This window comes from Copadichromis virginalis, linkage group LG12 (assembly GCF_057382275.1).
Source record: "Copadichromis virginalis isolate Kocher_CV1m ecotype Utaka linkage group LG12, C_Virginalis_male_GT1.1, whole genome shotgun sequence".
Taxonomy (NCBI): domain Eukaryota; kingdom Metazoa; phylum Chordata; class Actinopteri; order Cichliformes; family Cichlidae; genus Copadichromis; species Copadichromis virginalis.
This window is the reverse complement of record NC_140629.1, coordinates 27,034,388-27,054,944: the sequence shown is the minus strand read 5'-3', so window position 1 is coordinate 27,054,944 and position 20,557 is coordinate 27,034,388. Positions and strand designations below refer to the sequence as shown.

The 20,557-nt window shown below is 39.9% G+C and overlaps 1 protein-coding gene across 1 annotated transcript in view; it reads right to left on the bottom strand.

The window, feature by feature from the left end:
* The window catches only part of ipo11 (importin 11), a 132,051-nt gene that overhangs the window by 39,401 nt on the left and 72,093 nt on the right, over positions 1-20,557 (bottom strand). The window contains exons 21-22 of the mRNA XM_085475716.1: positions 19,138-19,253; positions 18,026-18,102 (exon numbers count right to left, since the gene is read on the bottom strand). Of these exons, the coding sequence (XP_085331842.1) occupies positions 18,026-18,102; positions 19,138-19,253 (193 nt within the window). The remainder of the gene's footprint in view (positions 1-18,025; positions 18,103-19,137; positions 19,254-20,557) is intronic.

Below are 20,557 nucleotides of genomic sequence, written 5' to 3'. Positions count from 1 at the left end.
CCTCCAGTGAGAACCAATCAGCATCTAATATAACTGCTTTGAGCTGAGATTCTACCAGCAGGTCTCTAAAGGCCAAGACTGGAACAAACATGGAAAGGGGCTTTTAAATCAAATCAAAATCACTTTTATTGTCACATCACATGTGCAGGCACACTGGCACAGCACATGCGAGTGAAATTCTTGTGTGCGAGCCCCACAAGCAACAGAGATGTGCAAACACAACAACACAAACGAGCAAAATACAAGAATGGCCAACCTGAAACTAATAAATATATGTACAATATATAATAGTGTATGCATTTCTGGATGTGTATACTAAATATTTTCCTACGTGTGTGTGTGTGTGTGTGTGTGTGTATACACATTTTTACAAATTAAATAGTAAAAAAAAAAAAATAATAATAATAATAATAATAAAATATATAAAATATACAGAGTTGAATATGTGCAAAACAAGTGGCATTTATATACAGTGTGGAGTGAGCTTAGCGTGAATACCCCAGGCGCAGTTTAAAAGCTATTTCAGTTCATATGACAGGGAAACTAGTGGGGTGTACTAAAAATGTGGCAACAAGGTTAATCTGGTTTGATATGTAACCTTGAAATGAAGGGCTCTGAGAGGAAAAACAAGTTTTCAGAAGAGACGTGAATGTTACATTAAGCATTTGTCTGTTATTTTACAATCCACCAAACAGAGTAACTTTGAGGGGAAAACCAGGTTGTTTCACCACAAATCTTCCCCAAGAGGGTAAAAAACAGAGTTGTGCATTGTAGGCATTGATTGACAAGAAATGACTATTATTTGGCATTCTGTTTGATCAGAGTCGGGGCTTTTTATATTACTTTAGCTGGTTATTACTAGCATTTCATTCCTCTTCTTAAATGTGTACTTTCTGATAAGATAGTACCTCAAGTGTATACAATAGATCAGTTATGCTTACCTAAAATCTTAATTGAGTGAGCTACATGATACTGGAAGGACCAAAATACCCACACAGACAAATTTGAAATGCACACAACACAGGGCAGGAAATTTTTCAGGAAACTTAGAAAAATTATTTCATATATTTCTGTTACAGGAAAAAATGATTCTATGTTTCTTTACCTTCTTTTAAATGTACAAAGATGCCTTTTGTCTGCCCTTTGCCTATGGTTAGATCAGTTTAGAATTATCTTTTTAGACTTTCTCAGCAAAGACATACTGTTTTGGGACATATTGTTTTAGATTGTTTTATCTCTCACAGCCTTCTCCCAGCTCTCTGCTGACGAGACTAGCGCCACATATGGAGTTGTTTATTTTATTTGTTTTGTATTTTCTTATCCTGTTCTCACTGTCTTTCCTATAAAAATTACCAAGCCACTGTGCATGGTGTGAGTTGTTCTTAGCAGCTCACCCGTGTACACGTTTGATAAAGAAAGTAACTTTGTCTCATTGTGTCTTTATTTCTCCTGGGTCTTTTACAGAGTTTTCCCCCAACATTTCTTGGTCCTTCGACAACCGGATCACCTCCATCGTGTCCCATCTCCGTGACCAGTCCACGTTGTTCGCCTGTCGACAGCCCACACACCAGGTGTGTGGAAAAAGACCAAGAGCGTTAAATTCGGGTCTTGGCCAACGTCTTAGAAAGCGACCCACGGTGGTGGGGCCCGATCGAGGTGGACCAGACCCGGCGACACTGACCAGGTAGATACAGACACACTGACACAATCTTGCGTAAAAGCGCATTTTGAATTCAGGGAATTTAAAATAGCGGAAGTAGCTCGTCGACTGGTAGCTTTGGAAGCTCGTCGACTGGTAGCGTAGCTCGTCGACTGGTAGCTCTGGGAGCTCGTCGACTGGTAGCTTTGGAGCTCTGGGTAGCTCCCCCAGCTGGGTCTAGACTGGGTCTAGGGAGTAAGTAGCTCTGGGAGCTCCCCTTATTATAAGGGTTCCGGTCGCGCGCGTCGAAGCTGTGAATGTGAATGTGTGTGTGTGTATCGTTTTAATTAATGGAGCAAGCTGAATTTTCACGGTCCAATAAGAGACTGAGCTGCTCCTACTGTGTTTTTCTTTTACTGCTATTCACTGACGTGCTGGTGAGTTGAGAGAACGGTCGAGTTCCGTCTCGTAAAGTTCACACCGCTTTTGGAAATAGTCCGAAAGTAGAAGGGCGTGTGAGCAACCACTCTCGTCTCTAATACCAGCGAAGGTGATAGCAGCTGTATTGTGTATATATTACTTAAACAAAAATAAGTAAATACATAAATAAGATGGGTAATCACGCAAGTGAAATTAAAACTCACTCCTGCTGACGAGCAGTGGTGAGAAAAGAAAAGTCCAGACGCCGGACAAAAACAGTGTCTGTAAACTGAGAGATTTCAGAAAACAAAATATAAACAGTCAGAAGAACAGAACTCAACTGCCAGTTTAGTAAAACCAGAAGACGAGACACTGTGCAGTGTCCACAATCCTTTTAGTAAACCATCACTCACTCCTGCAGCCGCATCTGCAGCACCACCCATATCAGGAAGAACTTAATAATCCCTTATTAAGTGAAAACTAGAGATCACAGTAGTTTGAAGTAGTTTAAAAGGGTTGAAAACAGACCGCACTGAGTAGATATAAATATAAAAAGTACGAAATAAAGATGAACAAAGGGAAAATTACAGTAGAAATGATCTTTAGAGTATTTGAAATTAATAATAGCAAGGATAACAACCTGTAAAGTGATATTAACAATGAAACACAGTTGGCATGATGACCATGCCCAGCATATATAAAATGAATATAAAGCAAATAATTCACACGAAAATATTTTAATAACATAAAGTTTTTCATTTTTATAACGTTTTCATACTCTTATTTTTTTTTGAAGTCTTCAGTTTTAAACATAAAGTTTTCATTTTAAATATGAAGTTTTCATTAATTTACATATAAAGTTTTCAATTTAAGGTTTGCATCATTTTAAAATATAAGGTTTTCATCCTTGTATTTTTTGAAGTTTTCATTTTACATATTAGGTTTTCATCATTTTTTTAAATACAAAGTTTTCATTTTAGTTTTCATCCTTTTATTTTTTGTAGTTTTAGTTTTATTATTTTTTCTTGTTTATTCCACTTGTTATTTCATTTACTATGATTTTCATTTACTATGTTTTTCTTTTTATTATTTTCTTTTGTTTTATTCTTTAGACCAAATGACTGCCATTTCTGCTATGCTGACATTTTGAAGATTTTGGAAATTAAAAAATTGCCTAAGATACTTAATAAATAACCTTCATAGACAATTGTTGTATACATTTAAAATAAGTTAAACAGGAGGGAATGTTACAGGAAAAAATGATTCTATGTTTCTTTACCTTCTTTTAAATGTACAAAGATGCCTTTTGTCTGCCCTTTGCCTATGGTTAGATCAGTTTAGAATTATCTTTTTAGACTTTCTCAGCAAAGACATACTGTTTTGGGACATATTGTTTTAGATTGTTTTATCTCTCACAGCCTTCTCCCAGCTCTCTGCTGACGAGACTAGCGCCACATATGGAGTTGTTTATTTTATTTGTTTTGTATTTTCTTATCCTGTTCTCACTGTCTTTCCTATAAAAATTACCAAGCCACTGTGCATGGTGTGAGTTGTTCTTAGCAGCTCACCCGTGTACACGTTTGATAAAGAAAGTAACTTTGTCTCATTGTGTCTTTATTTCTCCTGGGTCTTTTCCCCCAACAATTTCTTAACAGTTTTTTTTTTAATATTAACTGTTTTACTAAACTGTCTTTGAAGTGGGACTGTACAAGGTTCTACCAGTAGATATGACCTCCAAGCAGACAGGATCACCAAGCCGTGATCAGCAGCACGCATATTTTAGTTGCCAAAAAGAAATCATTATCATTTAAATAAACATATGCATGGGTCTGTCATCAGAACGTTTACAATATGAAAGAAGGACACAGACACCATGACATCGCTTATTCATTTTGTGCTCCAAATTTTGTTGCTGCCATTTTTTAAATTTATTTTTTTGGAACCAGAAGTGATGAAGATGACTGAGTATTCTACCCTAACTAGATGGTTGATAAAGCTCAACAACCAAACTGTACAAGTGAAATGCAGATATACAGATATTTGCTAATCAATGCTAATTAGTAACAGACTCATTTCAGACATCAAAAAGTACAAACTTCTTGGGAGGTGTGTGCCAACAAGCAAACCTATATTAGTCAGTCCAGAGGTGTAATTATCTCACTATGCCGTGGAGGCGCCACCTAGCAGGCAATCAAACATAACAATCATAACAGCGTCTGCATCACTGCAGCCGCAGCACCAATCCATCTGCCTATCTACGTTCCCTTCTCCCCTCACTCGTAAACAAGACCCCAAGATACTTAAACTCCTTCACTTGGGGCAGGAACTCGTCCCTGACCCAGAGTCAGGACTCCACCCTTTTCCAGCTGAGGACCATGGCCTCTGATTTGGAGGTGCTGATTGTCATTCACACTCAGCTGCGAAACACTCCATTGGGAGCTGGAGGCAGTCACCTGATGAAGCTAACAGAAGCACATCATCTGCAAAAAGCAGAGATAAAATTCTGAGACCACCCAAATGGAAGCCTTCTGCCACTTGGCTACACCTAGAAATTCTGTCCATCAAAATTATGGACAGAATCGGCGACAAAGGGCAGCCCTGGCAGAGTCCAACACCCACCAAAAACTAGTCCGCTTTATTGCTGGCTATAGGGACCAAGCTCTTGCAAAGGCTTTATAAGGACTGAATGGCCTATAGCAACGGATGCAACGAATCCCTTCACCAAGTCCACAAAAGACATGTAGACTGGTTGGGCAAATTCCCTTGCTCCCTCGAGGATCCTCGAGTGGGTAAAGATGGTCCAGTGTTCCACGACCAGGACGAAAACCACATTGTTCCTCCTGTATCAGAGGTACTACTGACGGATGGACTCCTTTCCACCACCCTGGCATAGACTTTCCCAGGGGGGCGGAGGAGTGTGATCCCCCTATACTTGAAGCACACCCTCCGAACCTTTTCTTGAAGATGGGACCCACCATCTCGGTCTGTCAATCTAGAGGTACCGGCCCTGATCTTCACACAACATTGTACAGGCACGAACCTCATCCAACCCAGGAGATCTGCCACTAAGGAGCTGTTAAACTGCTTCAGTGACCTCACTCCCGGAGATAGACAAGTCACCCCCCTCTACCCCAGACTCTTCTACGGAAGACATGTCAGTAGGATTAAGGAGATCCTCGAAGTACTCTTTTCACCACCTGACAATGTCCTCAGTTGAAGTCAGCAGCGCTCCATCTGCACTATACACAGTGCAGGTAGAGCAATGCTTTCCTCTCCTGAGTCGCCTGATGGTTTGCCAGAATGTCTTTGAGGCAGTCCAGGGAAAATAAAATCAATTGATGAAAAACTATTTCTTCTAAACAGTCTAGTTCTAATATAAACAAAGAGTAGACTGTTCTTTTTTCTATGCCTGTGAAAATACTGTCACCCCCATTATCAAACTTCAGTGACACCATATGAGTACACTCAAAAATACTTAATCTTACCTGCAAGCACAGTTACACATGCTGCATTGTCTTTAATGCCAAAGGCAAAATAAGAGGTAGATAAATGCTTGTGACATCTCTCCAGTCCCTGTCCCTCCATAATGAAACCACCACAAGCACTCCTGCCATGTCAAGCTGATAAGATGTGTACATATTCTGGTAATACCCTTTGAAGAAGAGTTTTGTGTAGCTATCAACATAAGAGGAAAACACACAAATTAATATTAAAAGAAAAAATAAACAAAGAATGTCATTCTTATTCTGGGCAGCCCAGAGTACCAAGGCCTGGACTTGATAAGACTTTCATCATTCACATCCCTCACGATTGCAAATGAACTCAGGCCACCCCCAGTGCCCATGTATGAATACAAACAGCCTGACAAAAATAACACTGCATCTTTCTGGTTATTGGAAGTAAATTCACTTCCATCTCCACACAGCATCCCCAGACAATTTCGGTGTGACACAAATACGGCAGGAACAAAAGGATGGAGGATTTAGTGTGTCAGCTTCAACATATCGGCTTCTTTTTACATCAACACAACAGCCCGATAAATGCTATTCTCTACCTTTGTTGTTCTCTCCTGGGTTCTATGTTGTGACTGGTCCTACAGTGAGATATGAAAAGTGCAATCCTGAAAGCACAATTATGATGGTCTGGAAATAAACACTCAGGTTCCAAATGAACAACAAAAAAATGTCTGCAGTTGATAGTAACCAGTGGTAACCCTCAGCCTTCTAGCAGGTAGACCTATGGTATGAATTTGAAAATCCTAGGTGATTTCCTTCTGGACTTATCCTGTTCCAAAGATTTTCAGAAAAGTTGACCTCTGAGTAGGGATGGGTATTGATAAGATTTTCACGATTCAGATTCTATTTTCGATTCTGTTTAACGATTCGATTCTTTATCGACTCTCTTATCGATTTTTTTTTAAAAAGGAGAACACTAAGTTCAATTAGCTTAGAACTTTGTTTTATATCTTCTCTTTGAAGAAGAGAAATTTAGGAGTAACATGGCCTTACAAACCCAACAGTGAGATCTTAAGAGATCCACAGCCTACGGCTCTTCAATGGGGTGTCACAGGGTCCCCAGGAAAAAAAAAAATGTAAATGTAAAATAATAAAATAAATATTCTTCTGTAGCAATAACAAAGTATAACATAAATTATTCAGTAGCAATTACACAAGAATATCCAGTCCCTGCCTACAATTAAACACATTCAGTTACCGATAATCGGGGGCATCTGCTGTGGCAAATGGGTGCAAGCCTTTACCACAAACTTAGTCACTGCTGGGTGACATTCGTCTATCCTGACCTGAAAGGAGACACTAACGGTAGACTGCAGCAAGAACTGCCAGCATCTGAGCCAGCCAGACTCTGTTTGTCTCTCTCATCATGGTCACCTAAATGCAGCGCACAGTAATGGCAGGTTTTGTAATAAGGCAGATCGTGCTAACATAATATGCACTGTTAGTTGATTATTTACCTGCCGCATTAACGGGAGAAGACGTGCAAACGTTACCGCCGCTGCTGAGATTCACGAGTCCGGAGCGGAATTAAAAACACGACATTCATTTAAGGTCATCGTGTGTTTTGTGAGCAAATGCTTTTGCGTATTCGTAGTGTTTCCTCCCTTAAATGAAATATCTACTTTTCAAGTATTGCAAGTTGCCCTGTTGTCATCCGTTCTCGTAAAATATAATCAAACTTTTGAGCGTTTGAGCCGCTAAGGCGCTGTGTTTCCTGCCAGGTAAATGACGCTCCGCAAAGTGGTGACGTCATTCGGGGCGACTGGAATCGATAAGGGAATCGTTTGCAAAAATGGCAAACAATTCCAAGGAATTGAAACATACCCATCCCTACCTCTGAGCCATGGTCAAGGTCAGTGAGATCAGAACTAGTCTGGGACATAGGAGATACACCTATACTATTAGTTTCAAACTCCTACGTTACTTCGTTCTCGAGTTATCACATTCACAAACTTAGGTGTCCATGATGAAGGCCGCCTGTTCGATACGATGACGCCACTATCCCATCAGCCTTTTACAGCTAAGGGGTAAAAAATACTCTTTCAAATGTTTTTGAAGAGGACAATGCACTTCCTCAGGTTTCCAGCAAAGCGCTCACCAAAAGTGCAGAACACACAGCTGGGCACAAGGAAACTTTTTTTATTAATTAGTAAGATTTGGATGCAATTGAATTATAGAGAAATTATTTTAATATTTTCTCCTTCCATGCATAGAAATGCCCATGGACAAAATATTAGAAAAGCCTAAGGAATACAAATTAGTCTAAATCAGAATAGGCTGTTTTGCCAAACACTATAAAAGCAATTAAATTTTAACAAAGATGTGGGAAGGGAGGACACAATCACCCCCTCCACGCACACACCGTCATAATCAAATAGTCACAAAAACAGATGCTAAAGCACTGATTAAGCTTTAGTGAGTACATCCTTCATAGCCCTGGGCATATGCTGCAAAATCCGCTTCAGTTATCAACATTAGCTGGGAAATGAGACTCACATCTGACTGCGATAACAGTCCCTGAAGTACCACTAATGGTTCCTGGGTACTTCTAAAACGTGGTCATATTCCACAATTCCACTATTCCACAATTTTCAGTTTATAATCTGTGATTAGGGTGAAAATGTTTGCAAAGTAAGGAAAGTGAACAGATAGCAAAAAAGCTGTGCCAAAATCTGCAATGAAGCACAACAAGAACAGATAATGTTTGTTGGGCTTATTCTAGTCAGCCAGCTACAAAAAGTTGGAGATCAGTAAAGCCCTAGGCTCGGGGGGTTTAACAGCCTTCAAATGCATAAAACTTCACAGAAAAGTGACAAGTCATGATATGTCTGTTATTTCAATGTGTTAATAAATACTAGACCTTGTTAATGCTCCGAAATATTCCAAGGTGAATGTATGAGAAGCGCTCTCCAAGCTCTATAGCCAGCAAAAAAAAAAGTCTCAAACATCTCACACTGGTTAATGCATGAGGAACTCCAGGTTAAACATGGATAGTATATCTGAAGTTATTAGACTGTAAGAAGAGCCCTTGTGGAGTATGACATCAAAATGGAAGAAAAGATGATAAGATGTTACCGTTTCCTCTATTAATGCATCAAATAAGGCGAAATATTTCCAACGTATGTGATAGCTATAATCAAAGCCATTACTTACAGTTAGGAAACCTGTAATAAAGAGCTTGTCGTCTAATGGGGTTGTTCAGATTGATCCAGGAAACATTAACAGGGCAGCTAACTGTGAGTCTACATTATGAGAAATGTTAGCAATTCCCTCAGAGTACTTTCATAAGCCCTTAGCAGGATTGCTTTATTCGTCTGTGGCTGTGCCTGGCCAATATTTTTGCACAACAGCTATGATGACACTGGATAATTGTGCCCCCCCCCCAAAAAAAACCCCAACAAAAAACAAAAACAAACAAACAAAACCCACAGACAATGATATATCTATAGAATATGTTGAAAAAAAAATGATACCAGTGAAATTCACTTTCATCTTTGTTTACTGTGTCCATCTGTTCTTTTCCGCTTATCCGATTCAGGCTGGTTGGGGGGCGGGGTTGGAAACTACTCGAGCTACTGTACAGAGAGGGGTAGGGTTCACCATGGATATGCTGCCCGACAGTCACAAGGCTAACACAGAGAAACAGACAACAGTTCACACTCACATTCATGGATGATCTGATATCCTCGTGTCGGTGTTGTTCCCACATCATAATAAATGTTGTTCCAGGTTCAACATTGCAAGTGACCAATCACATTGTTGTGACATCATACTTTTGCAAGCCAAGCCATTCATTCATTTATGACATTCCAGTGTTGCAAGGACAATATGTATAATGCTTACCGTTTATTAAAGAATAGTATCCTGAAATGAAAAGAATTCAAATTGCTGGATCGGCGGACAGAGGCGGTTTCTTGCACGTTAATTAGATTCTTTTTTTAAGGTGTTTTTTTCCAAAGTCGCAAAAGTATGATGTCACAACAATGTGATTGGTCACTTGCAATGTTGAACCTGGAACAAAATGTATTATGATGATGTGGGAACAACACCGACACGAGGATATCGGATCGTGCCACATTCATACGTAATTTAGAACCAATAATTAACCTAACACCACTTAGTGCACATCTTTGGACTGTGGAATGAAGTGGGGGTACACAGAGAGAACCCACGCAGACATGGAGATAATGAAACTCCACAAATAAAGGCCCCAGCCAGATGGTGGATTCAAACCCAGGACCTTGCTGTGGACAACAGTGCAAACCAACATACTTGAGAAAAATTAATTACCATATTAATATAATCAAAATATGAGTGTAGTCGATAACAATAACTGTATATTGGTATCCAAACAGAATAACTACACTAATACTTAGTGCCTAACAGCCAAGAAAGGAACTTTTAAGCCATTACCAGCTAGGTTTTAACAGAGACCTAGCTGGGTCTTTAATATAACATGTCTTTTTCATTTTAAGGCCAAATTAACTTTTTTTCATCACAATTTTCAGAATGATAGAAGGCAAATGTGGGGAACTGGTTGGTGCCATTACCCCTTTTTATGCTTACTGCTGGCCATCACCTTGTACAAACACAAAATGCCCACAACGGTGAGCTAACACTTATCAAGTGCAAACAGATCTTTCATCTGTCAGCGTCTCTGACTTGACTGTGTGCAGCAGTATGTTATTACTTCAGCAAGGTCATGAAGCAGTTCTGTTTCAATTTATCAACCAGGAGGCAGGCTAATATTATACTGACACTACTAGTTTGATTACCAGTCACTCATCTGGCAATGTTTTAAATATATGCTGGTAGTAGTATCCTAAAGCTGAGTATTTGCAGATTTTTTGCTTTATATAACTCAGACCTTCCCAAAATGTGTGTGTGTGGGGGGGTGGGGGTGGGGGGGGACAAAACGCTTGGACACTGCTAGCACAGGGCGCCCACAAAAACACAAGGCAAGACATGAAGCATCGCTGAATATGTTTCCAAACCAACTTCATTCTAAGCCAAAGACTAGAAAATATGGTGAAGCATATCTGCCCTTTGGGCTCCCCTGCAGAATTGGTTTTCCCTTCGTTGGGAGCACGCACTGGGCTCTTCAAATCACGGACAAACAGTATCCCACATTCTTGATTTTTAGTTCACAAACACTTGTGATGACTAACTACTGGTGACATTTTGGAGATGTTAGCTCTTTATACAGTAAAGTTACAGTGGGATACAAATAATATCAGGCTGATGCTGCCACAATTTGTTCCCCCGGTTCAAACCACAGACAAACAGTATCCCACAGTTGTTTATGTTTTTAAACCCATTTTGCACAGAGAGGCATTTTTTGAAAAATGTATTGATAGCAATGTTGAATATTATTACACAGGAAAAAAACAACTACAGTAAAATAATCACACCGTGATGCCTCTGCCTTTGTAAATAGAGGGACAGTAACTGTGTTTGTATATGTCTGTGAAGGTTCTCAGTCATCCAGGTCATCGTAGTCAAAGGAGCTTGCAAAGAAAAGCGTCTGGACTTCTTTAAGTTACTTGAAGAAGCTTCTCGGATGAAAGGTGAAACGTCTTCAAGTAACTTAAAGAAGTCCAGACGCTTTTCTTTGCAAGCTCCTTTGACTACGATGACCTGGATGACTGAGAACCTTCACAGACATATTGCCTTAAATTTTGGGAGGAACACCCTTCAACTGGTGCGGGAGTATGAAAGGGAAATAATCCAGTTTTTGAGATCCCTTCCCAGACGCCTTAACGCCCACTCACATCCTGGGTCATCTGATCCCAGGAATTCCCATGATAAGGCAGGGCCAGGTTTCACAATGAACTCACCCGAAACTCTGGCTGATTGGGACCCACACCCAGTTTCACACCTTGGCTCAGGCGATTAGAGGATCATCAGGGGTCCTTTTGTCCCTCTGTGGGGAGTCACTCCCACTAGGTTTATATCTGGGACTCTCCACCATTTGACCTTAGAACTGAAGAAGCTTCTCGGATGAGAGGTGAAACGTCTTCAAGTAACTTAAAGAAGTCCAGACGCTTTTCTTTGCAAGCTCCTTTGACTGTGTGTGTATATCAACGCCAGTAAAACCAAGGAGCTGGTGGTAGACTTCCGCAGGCACAAGCATTCTCCACTGCAACCACTGAACATCCAAGGTATGGCCATTGAGGCTGTGGACAGCTACAGGTACCTTGGTGTTCATCTGAACAATAGACTGGACTGGACTCATAACTCAGACGCCCTCTACAGGAAAGGGCAGAGCAGGCTGTACCTGCTGCGGAGACTCGGGTCGTTTGGAGTGGAGGGCCCACTCCTGAAGAAATTCTATGACTCTGTTGTGGCTTCTGCTATCTTTTATGGCGTGGTCTGCTGGGGCGGCAGCATCTCTGCTGGGGACAGGAAGAGACTGAACAGGGTGATCCGAAGGGCCAGCTCTGTTCTAGGATGCCCTCTGGACCCAGTGGAGGTGGTGAGTGACAGGAGAACGGCGGCTAAGCTGTCATCCCTGATGGACAACATCTCCCACCCCATGCAGCAGACTGTGACAGCACTGAGCAGCTCCTTCAGTGGGAGACTGCGGCACCCACGGTGTGGGACGGAGAGATTTCGCAGGTCTTTCCTCCCCACTGCTGTCAGACTCCATAATAAAGACTTTAACTGATCAAGCACACACATCCATACATATGCAATAATACTAAGTGCAATAATCCTTTCTGTCATCGTTGTATTTTTACTCAGTTGTATATAGTATTTGTATTCTATTTTTATCTTATTGTATATTTATTTTATTTTATTCTACTGTATATAGTATTTTATTTTATTCTATTCTGTACAGTTGTGTACTGTATTTATTCTTATTGTATTCTAATTTTTGCCTCATAACTTTTGCACTGTCCACTTCCTGCTGTGACAAAACAAATTTCCCACGTGTGGGACTAATAAAGGTTATCTTATCTTATATGCAAGCGTGTAAAGCCTGCAGTTAGTCAGATTAATAGCATTTTGTCTCTATCTGCCATTCTGCAATTCATCTCATGTAAACAATAATGTGGCGCACAGCATGACGTGAAAAAAGGCACATACCTTTGACGTTGTGTGACGAACTCTGTATTCCTCGTCCACACGTAAACGCAAAAAAGGAGTTTTCAAAAATCTCCATTTTCGGTGATTCGAAATGCCGTTTACGTGTGGACGAAACAGCTGCGTTTTCAAAAATACCCGTGCAGGTGTGGACTAATAGTAGACATTAGTAGTTTATTTTCCTACTACCTGTAATTTATTGCAGATTACTTGTATTTGCTTAATTGTTTACTAAATGTTTGAGGTGTGAAATAAACCGCAATGGAGCAAAATATGGGTGTGTGTGGTTGGAGGATGTGTTTGTGCGTGTGTGCGCGCGCGGGGGGGGGGGGCGAACATTTTTCTTGTAAAACAAAGGGGGGGCCTAGCAAAAACAAAGTTTGGGAACCACTGATCTAACTGTACATTCATCATCTTAGAATTCAATGCAACCATCTATTTTCTTTACTGCTTATCCAATTTAGGTTTGCAAGCCTATCCAGGCTGTCACAAACAGGGACACAGGGTACACCAAGTCTATCACAGGGCTAACACAGAGAGACAGAAACATTCATGCTCACACTAAGACCTACGGCCAGTTTAGAATCACTAAATACATGCATGTTTTTGGACTGTGGGATAAAATCGGAGCACCTAGAGACAACCTACACAGGAACGATTGATGGCAAAAAGCAAACACTGCAACGCCTCATCGTACAATTTTGGATGACCATTTGGACCAAAATAAAGCTATTTGAAGACACAGGCTAAAATAACAAAAAGATTATGAAAATTAGCATATATGGCTACAAGAGCTACACATGACTTCCATATATCTCTTGTTATGAGAAAATAAGCAATCACTGGTTTTTAAAGATCTCTACATTTTGTGATTTTCTGTTTTATATCTATTTTTAATCCATCCATTCGCTACCGCTTTTCCTTTTCAGCGTCGCGGGGGGCGCTGGAGCCTATCCCAGCTGTCGTAGGGCGAGAGGCGGGGTACACCCTGGACAGGTCGCCAGTCTGTCACAGGGCTAACACACAAGGACAGACAACCATTCATACTCACATTCACACCTAGTGACAATTTGGATTTTCCAATTAACCTATCCCCACAAGCTGCATGTCTTTGGACGGTGGGAGGAAGCCGGAGTACCTGGAGGGAACCCACGCAAACACGGGGAGAACATGCAAACTCCACACAGAAAGACCCCGGCCTGATGGTGGAATTGAACTCAGGACCTTCTTGCTGTGCGGCTATTTTTAATTTTATTTTTATTTTTAATTAATACAACACTAATGTGTTTGTTTCCGACCAAAACTACGAACCTTTCGACCAAAACTTTGAACTGCTGAGTTTCTCAACACTGAAGGGACAAAGTAAAGTACATTAAAATGGCTACTTATCTCTATTTCTTGCTGACATTAGTCAGTGTAACGCCAGTAAGAGAGAAGAGAGAAACTTCTGTGCTTGTGCTCCATCATCACAAGTCAGAGCACCACACACAGTTGAAACGTGTCCTAGTTCAGAGTGTGGTGGCAGTGATACAGAGCGTAGTGCTAGTCTAACAATTTAGCCAAAGCAAGGCTCTTGACATTCTAATTAGGGAATTTTCTCCTCCAGTTCAGCAATGATGGAGCAGGGCTCTTTATCAGGCAGGCCAGGCCACATACCTGGCAAGCTCCAACATCCTAGTGAGCCAGACTATCTCAATGGCCCACATCCCTCCATTGCTCTCCATGGGCAAAATAAATGAACCACCAGATGTTCTAGTGAAAACTAGCCAAAGATGATGACTAGCTGAAGACTGATGAAAGAGATAGATTACAAAACACAGGCAACTTTAGTTCTTGTATAAGATTTGTCATTGGTATGTGGAAATAAATGCATGTTTTAAAGGAAAAATGTTTCTCTATTTAACTTCTTGTTCTTCCCAGCGTTAAATCACAGCTTTTCAAAGTGTTTCCTGATTTGTTCAAACCTGTGATCATACCTCTGAGCTATCATCTTTGAACATAGCAGCTTTGAAATTTCTATCTGACACTTGCACTCACAAGCACATTGAATGCAATTAATGAGCTTTAAACATGCAAACATAACCTTGGGAGAAACTGATTTTCACAAGAACATAAGACAGAGACAGCAACAAGCTGTAGAGAAAGTACTTAGGGCTGACAAGTGGCAGTAATTTTAAAGTCTTATCATCTGGGTTATTCGACTCATTAACGTAGCAGCAAGCATAGCCTAAAATAGCGGCACACATGCACAAATGCTACAATAGTGAAAACATCTACTGATGGCAAAGTACTTAAAACCAGCGCGCTTGTTAAGAGTTTTTGAAAATTTGATAACAGCTAAGATAACAGGGGCCTGACTAACTGAGGCCCACTGATCACTCTTGACTTTAAAGACAGCAACAGAGAGAAGACAAGTTCAGATTGCTTAATCATGACATGACTGAAAGACTAAAAACTGGATCCTTTATCTCATAGCAGATGCAAGAAGAAAGAAGTTGTCAATGAGATGTGGCTGAAAGCTTAATAAGAGCTATTAAACAGCCCTTGTGTTAAGAATTATCAGTCCTAATATGACAAAACGGTAAAACAGCTAATATGTGCAAAATCAATACCTAATCTACATCTATTTTAGATACAGAAGCAGTTTAACATGAAAAGATGATTGATTAGAAACTTACCAACACCTTTTGATATTAGACATACGTATAGAAAACTCCAAAGATTTAGCCCAGATCTTTTTTATGAATATACAAACATGACTTGTATTTAAAAAGCAAAAAAACAAACAAAAAAAAAAAACAAAAAAACACAATGCATTTGCCCCTCATTTATTTATTTATTTTAATACTAATGGACTCCAGTTTCCTTGTACCTGCAGAAATGTGAAAGCTTTTTTTTCCTTTTCCTTGCATTAATATGTGTCTGGCATGGCCAGAGTAAAGTGGCACTCATCATCACTGAACCAAATATTGACAGAAAGGCGAGCAAGGTCTCCGAAGTAAACACAGAAAATGGGAATAATTATAAGCATATTTGGGTCACAAAATGAGTCACATTATATTGACCAAGATGGATGTTGGCAAAGCAGGATCTATTCTTAATCTATTAAGATCTATTCTTAAGGGAGAGAGATTGTTTCTCTATTGCAGCCTCTGATGAGAAAGAATTATTATTTGTTTTCAGCGTTTTAACACATGAGGCTGCTGTTGGATCACTGGGAGGATGGACAGATGATATAATATGGCATTTCTTCTTGCAAAATCACTTTAATAACCAATTTGTTATCTAAATAGACTATTAATTTCCTAATTTGAAACTAATTGCTGTAGCCCACATTTGAGCCCTTATGAGTTAAACTGCATATTAGGGAGATAAATGGTGCTGAATGGAATTGTGAAAGTAAACCTTTCATCTAATGTGGAATACCATTGTTAGGGCTGCGCTTCGCAGGCCGCGCTGGTTTAGAGACTTATTCCCGTGAACAAAGCAAGACAGAGCTCAATCCATTTTAACTTGCGAGGGGAGCTGATTGGACCAGGATCTTGGAGCTGCAAGCTCCTCACCTGATGTGTCTATGAGCATGTGATGTGATCAGTGATATGTGTATGTGTGTCTGTGTAGGAAACAGAAGTCAGCCTTCATCCTAAAGATCTAATCATCTTGCTAAAGATCTAATAATTTTGCACAATGACAATCATATTCATCCACAATTCTCTAACAACCATCACAGCATTTTCTCATATACCTTTATGACTGAGCTAATTTTTCTCCTGGAATTTGTGTTTCCACTTCCATCTGTCAATCTCCATTTCTACACAACCTTATCTGTCCGTGTGTATCTGTCTCTCATTTCCCACCATTAAACCTTCAATTTTTTGCTGTTCTTTAATCTGACACCCTCTTATCGATATTACAGTCTGTCTTCCCTCCTTCGATACACCCATTAAGCCCACTTAAACCAGTAATATGGCAGCTGATCAGCACGCGCTGATTATATGACAGATCTTCGTCAATCAAGTGGAAGCAATCAGGGCTGACGTCTTTCAATCACACAGTCAAGACTTCTACAAGTGCATAAATGCTATTTGCATTATTAGTTCATCTTCTGTGCTGAAAAATGTTCAGGAAAATGTTCCTGAATGATTGGACTCACTGTGATCACCCACAAACTTTAATCTGAATTTAAAACAGTTTTTCTATCACTAGGATTTGGTATGCTTTTTCACTTCTCTTTTTTGGTTTCTTGGCAATAGTAGTTGTTTTTGTCACCTTCCTGCCACCTCTCTGTAATTTTCTGTGATTGGTCTAAAATTTAACATAACTAGCAGTGATGCCTTGAAAAAAAAAAAAAAAAAAAAAGCATCCCTTTTCCTGCCGTTTTCATCTCCTTGGTTTCCTGTTTCTGTTCAGCACTAGATAAGGCCGTCTCTTATCTTTCATCCATGTCCACGCTCCTCCAATGCACAAACTTTCTTTTATGTGACTTTCTCTTTATGAATTTTCCAGCAATCACTTTTAAATAATTCCTTTTCATTCACCACCTCCATGCCAACTTTTATCAAGCTTTCCCCTTTCCTCATCCTCTCTAATTCCCTCATCCTCTAATACATCAATCCATAACTGTCAACCCGAGTCCTTTGCTCTTGTCTCATGATTCCCCAGCCACACTGTAAGTGATCAAATGCTCCACCAAGCCAATCAAGTTACACTAGTGGTCATATCACTCGTTATGTGCAGAAGCACTAAATCAATACTATTCCTCATCGCACGCAAGGCCACACACATACACCACTACAGAGTAGAACATGTGAGGTGTGTCCCAGTGCTGTGGGCCCGTGATAAATCATCCAGCCAGTTCTATTCAGTCTGCCACCCCTCGCAGCTGCCTACAGACCAAGAGTAGTGACTCTGATGCCTTGAGGCAACTGCAAAGCCGCAACTCTGATCTTTACAAGCTACAATAGCCTGAGGTAATCAAACTATGAAAATTAAGTCCACGGTCATGGATTGCATCAACCTTCCCCATTCTCTGTGATTCTCAACTATTTGATCTGACAACACTGGCTTGTTTTGGGGGGGGTTGTGCAGCAATTTTACATCACTGTTATGACCATTTCTGGAGTGAAATGTTTTTTGTCTCTCTCTTCATAACAACACATATACAAATAAATATAACCATTATACAGGAAACCCACTCTAAAATGCATTATAGTCACATTATTCTTCATATTATTGTGACAGCTTCCTTTCTAAACAATACTGTGATCTGCATATAAAATGCCATTAAGTTATTTTGGGGAGTTTGTGTGTGGTCATAAACCAGGCCAGGCAAACCAGCAAACAAAGAAACATCATGTGAGCTCACCTAGCAAAGCTGACATGTTCTGGAAAATTCTGAGCAGCTCTGGAGTGATGGCTGGACTGTTCTCCAAAGTCACCAACCTGCATGATGACATGATGAGAGGCAAACAAGGGCAAAGTAATGAGATGAGAGAGAAAGAGAAAAAAAACAAGAAGTAACAAAAGAGATGTTCATTAGATTAGAGATGGCAAAAGAACATGGGATGAGAAACAGCAACACGACAAATATTACAGGAAGAGAAAGAAGGTCACGGGGATTTAAAACGGAGGAAAAACAAGGAATTATGAAGGTTGTGTACAAAGAAAAAGACAAAATATCATAAAAGCAACATCGAATGGCTAAATTTTGGCTATAAATGAAGTCCACTAAGAAAATGGAAGTTGTAGTCTATATAAAAAGAACTAATATTAGGGATCTAAAAAGAAAATGTTTGAATACACAGTTCATTCACATTTGTAGCTTACTAAATGTGTTATTGACACATCATCAGGATATTATAAGCACAACATAACCTTAGAAGCAAACAATAACAACAAAACAACCCAATTTCGACTGTAAACCAAGCAAACAAATATATAGGGCACCACTGTTTATCAAGTAGACTAAAAGATAGGAAAATAGATATAAGACTGAGGGTTTCTACTGCAAGACAGACACGGCATGCTGAATGCTGAACAGTGAAGCTCTCCAGCGCGGCAGACAGGAAAAGAGAGATTAAGTAGGACGTTAAAAAGCAAATGGATGATAAAAGAGCAATATAGGGTAACCCTGACAAATTCTCTTCTGCTGAACTGAACCTTTTGGAGGTAATGCATTTTCAAAAGTGAACATAGTGTATTGTAGCAGGCACCTTCATTAAAATGGTACATTCCCAAATATTAAGATAAAGTTAAGATTGTGGTTGAGCTGCATGAATTAACAACACCTGCATTTAACTCAAGAATAGATGCCTTTGAAAAAGAAAACTGAGAGTCAGTAAATGAGGCTGATGTTTAACATGAGAAAAGGACTCCGGTGAAATAGAGTGACAAAGACAGCTATATCCAAAGTATCTAGTGTCCTGATGGGAGTGTGTACAAGTCATAAATGTTAGTGTACTGCATATGTCTCTATACCAAAGCTCCAGCCCATCCTCCAGCAAATACACATGTGGCGGCTGCGAAACATCAGTGCTCAACTGGATGACAGGAAGAAGAAAAGGGTACAGGTTCTTGCTTTCTGCCCCGAGGCCCTGTGAGAACACAAAGATACAGGAAGTCAGTTTGTGTGCTTCAGTTTAATGGGTTTTCCTTGCAGATAACTTTAGCAGAACGGTGTGGAATAGAGACACATCGGCTTATCCAAAACCTGACACACCCTTCCCCAGCAACTAGTGAAAGACCATACCTCAGTGAATCAGGTTAACAGGGAGGAAGCTCTTTGTAAGCACAGAATGTTTCTTTGGCTGCAAAATACTTGCCTTAGGGTGCAAGAGTTGTTTATGGATTTATTTTTTAAAATCCTCACTTTATATCCCTTTAAAACACTATGGACCTATTAAGTTCGATTTCTGGGAAAAAAGCATGTCCTGGAACTAAGTCAGAGGTCGTTTCTTGGTCGTTTAGATTTTAATGACGTTTAAGATGACACAAGAGTAAGAAATGACGCAACTTCCCCTTGGGAGATTTTTTTCTTGGCAAAGTGTACTTCACAAGCCCTTTGTTACTAATGCACTGGACATCTGTATGTGGCCATACTGTAACACAGAAAAGGGGAATGAGCAACCGAGTAGTGTGTCATTTTGACCTCAATAGTATCGCACTGCTTTTAACTAATAGGGGGCATAAAACAGTGCTACTGGAAGCAAAGATGAAGACTTTAAAACCAAACTCATATTTCAAGGTACATTACCGCAGCTATAATGCTGGATTTGACTGTAAGAAAGGACACAGCTCAACACACATTCAGCTCTACATGATTGTTAGTGTTGTTATTGTTTCTGGAGGAAAATCTGGTCATCTAGTAAAGATTCTGCATCCCTTTTTCCAGATGTGTTTGGGTCAAATGCAACAGCAACATATCCAGAGTATGACCAACCATTTGATTAATGTTTCAACCAGGCTATAGACTATATCAATTTGGCAACACATAGTATAATTGAAATAGCTAAACTGAATGCTTCACTCAACATATCACAGAGAAACAGAGTTTGCATTTTCAAATTATTAAAAAATAAAAAAATAAAAAAATAAAAAAGCAGATTCCCTGTACACTTTCCTGGCCAAAAAAGTCACACATGTCAATATTTAGTTGAACCATCTAAAGCTGGCATCGTTTCAATAAGCAAACCCCTGCAGTCTTTATCTTTCAAACTTGGGCCGTCTACCAGAGGCCTGGGAGCTTCAGGGTCCTGCGAATTATCTTTGTCTTTTCTAAGCTGTGTTCTTCTGGACGAATCTCAGATGTGGCTCTTGGGATCTGCTGGAGCCATTTGTCCAGTTTGGGGATCACTGCCCTGAGTGCTCCGATTATCGCAGGACCACTATTACATTCTCC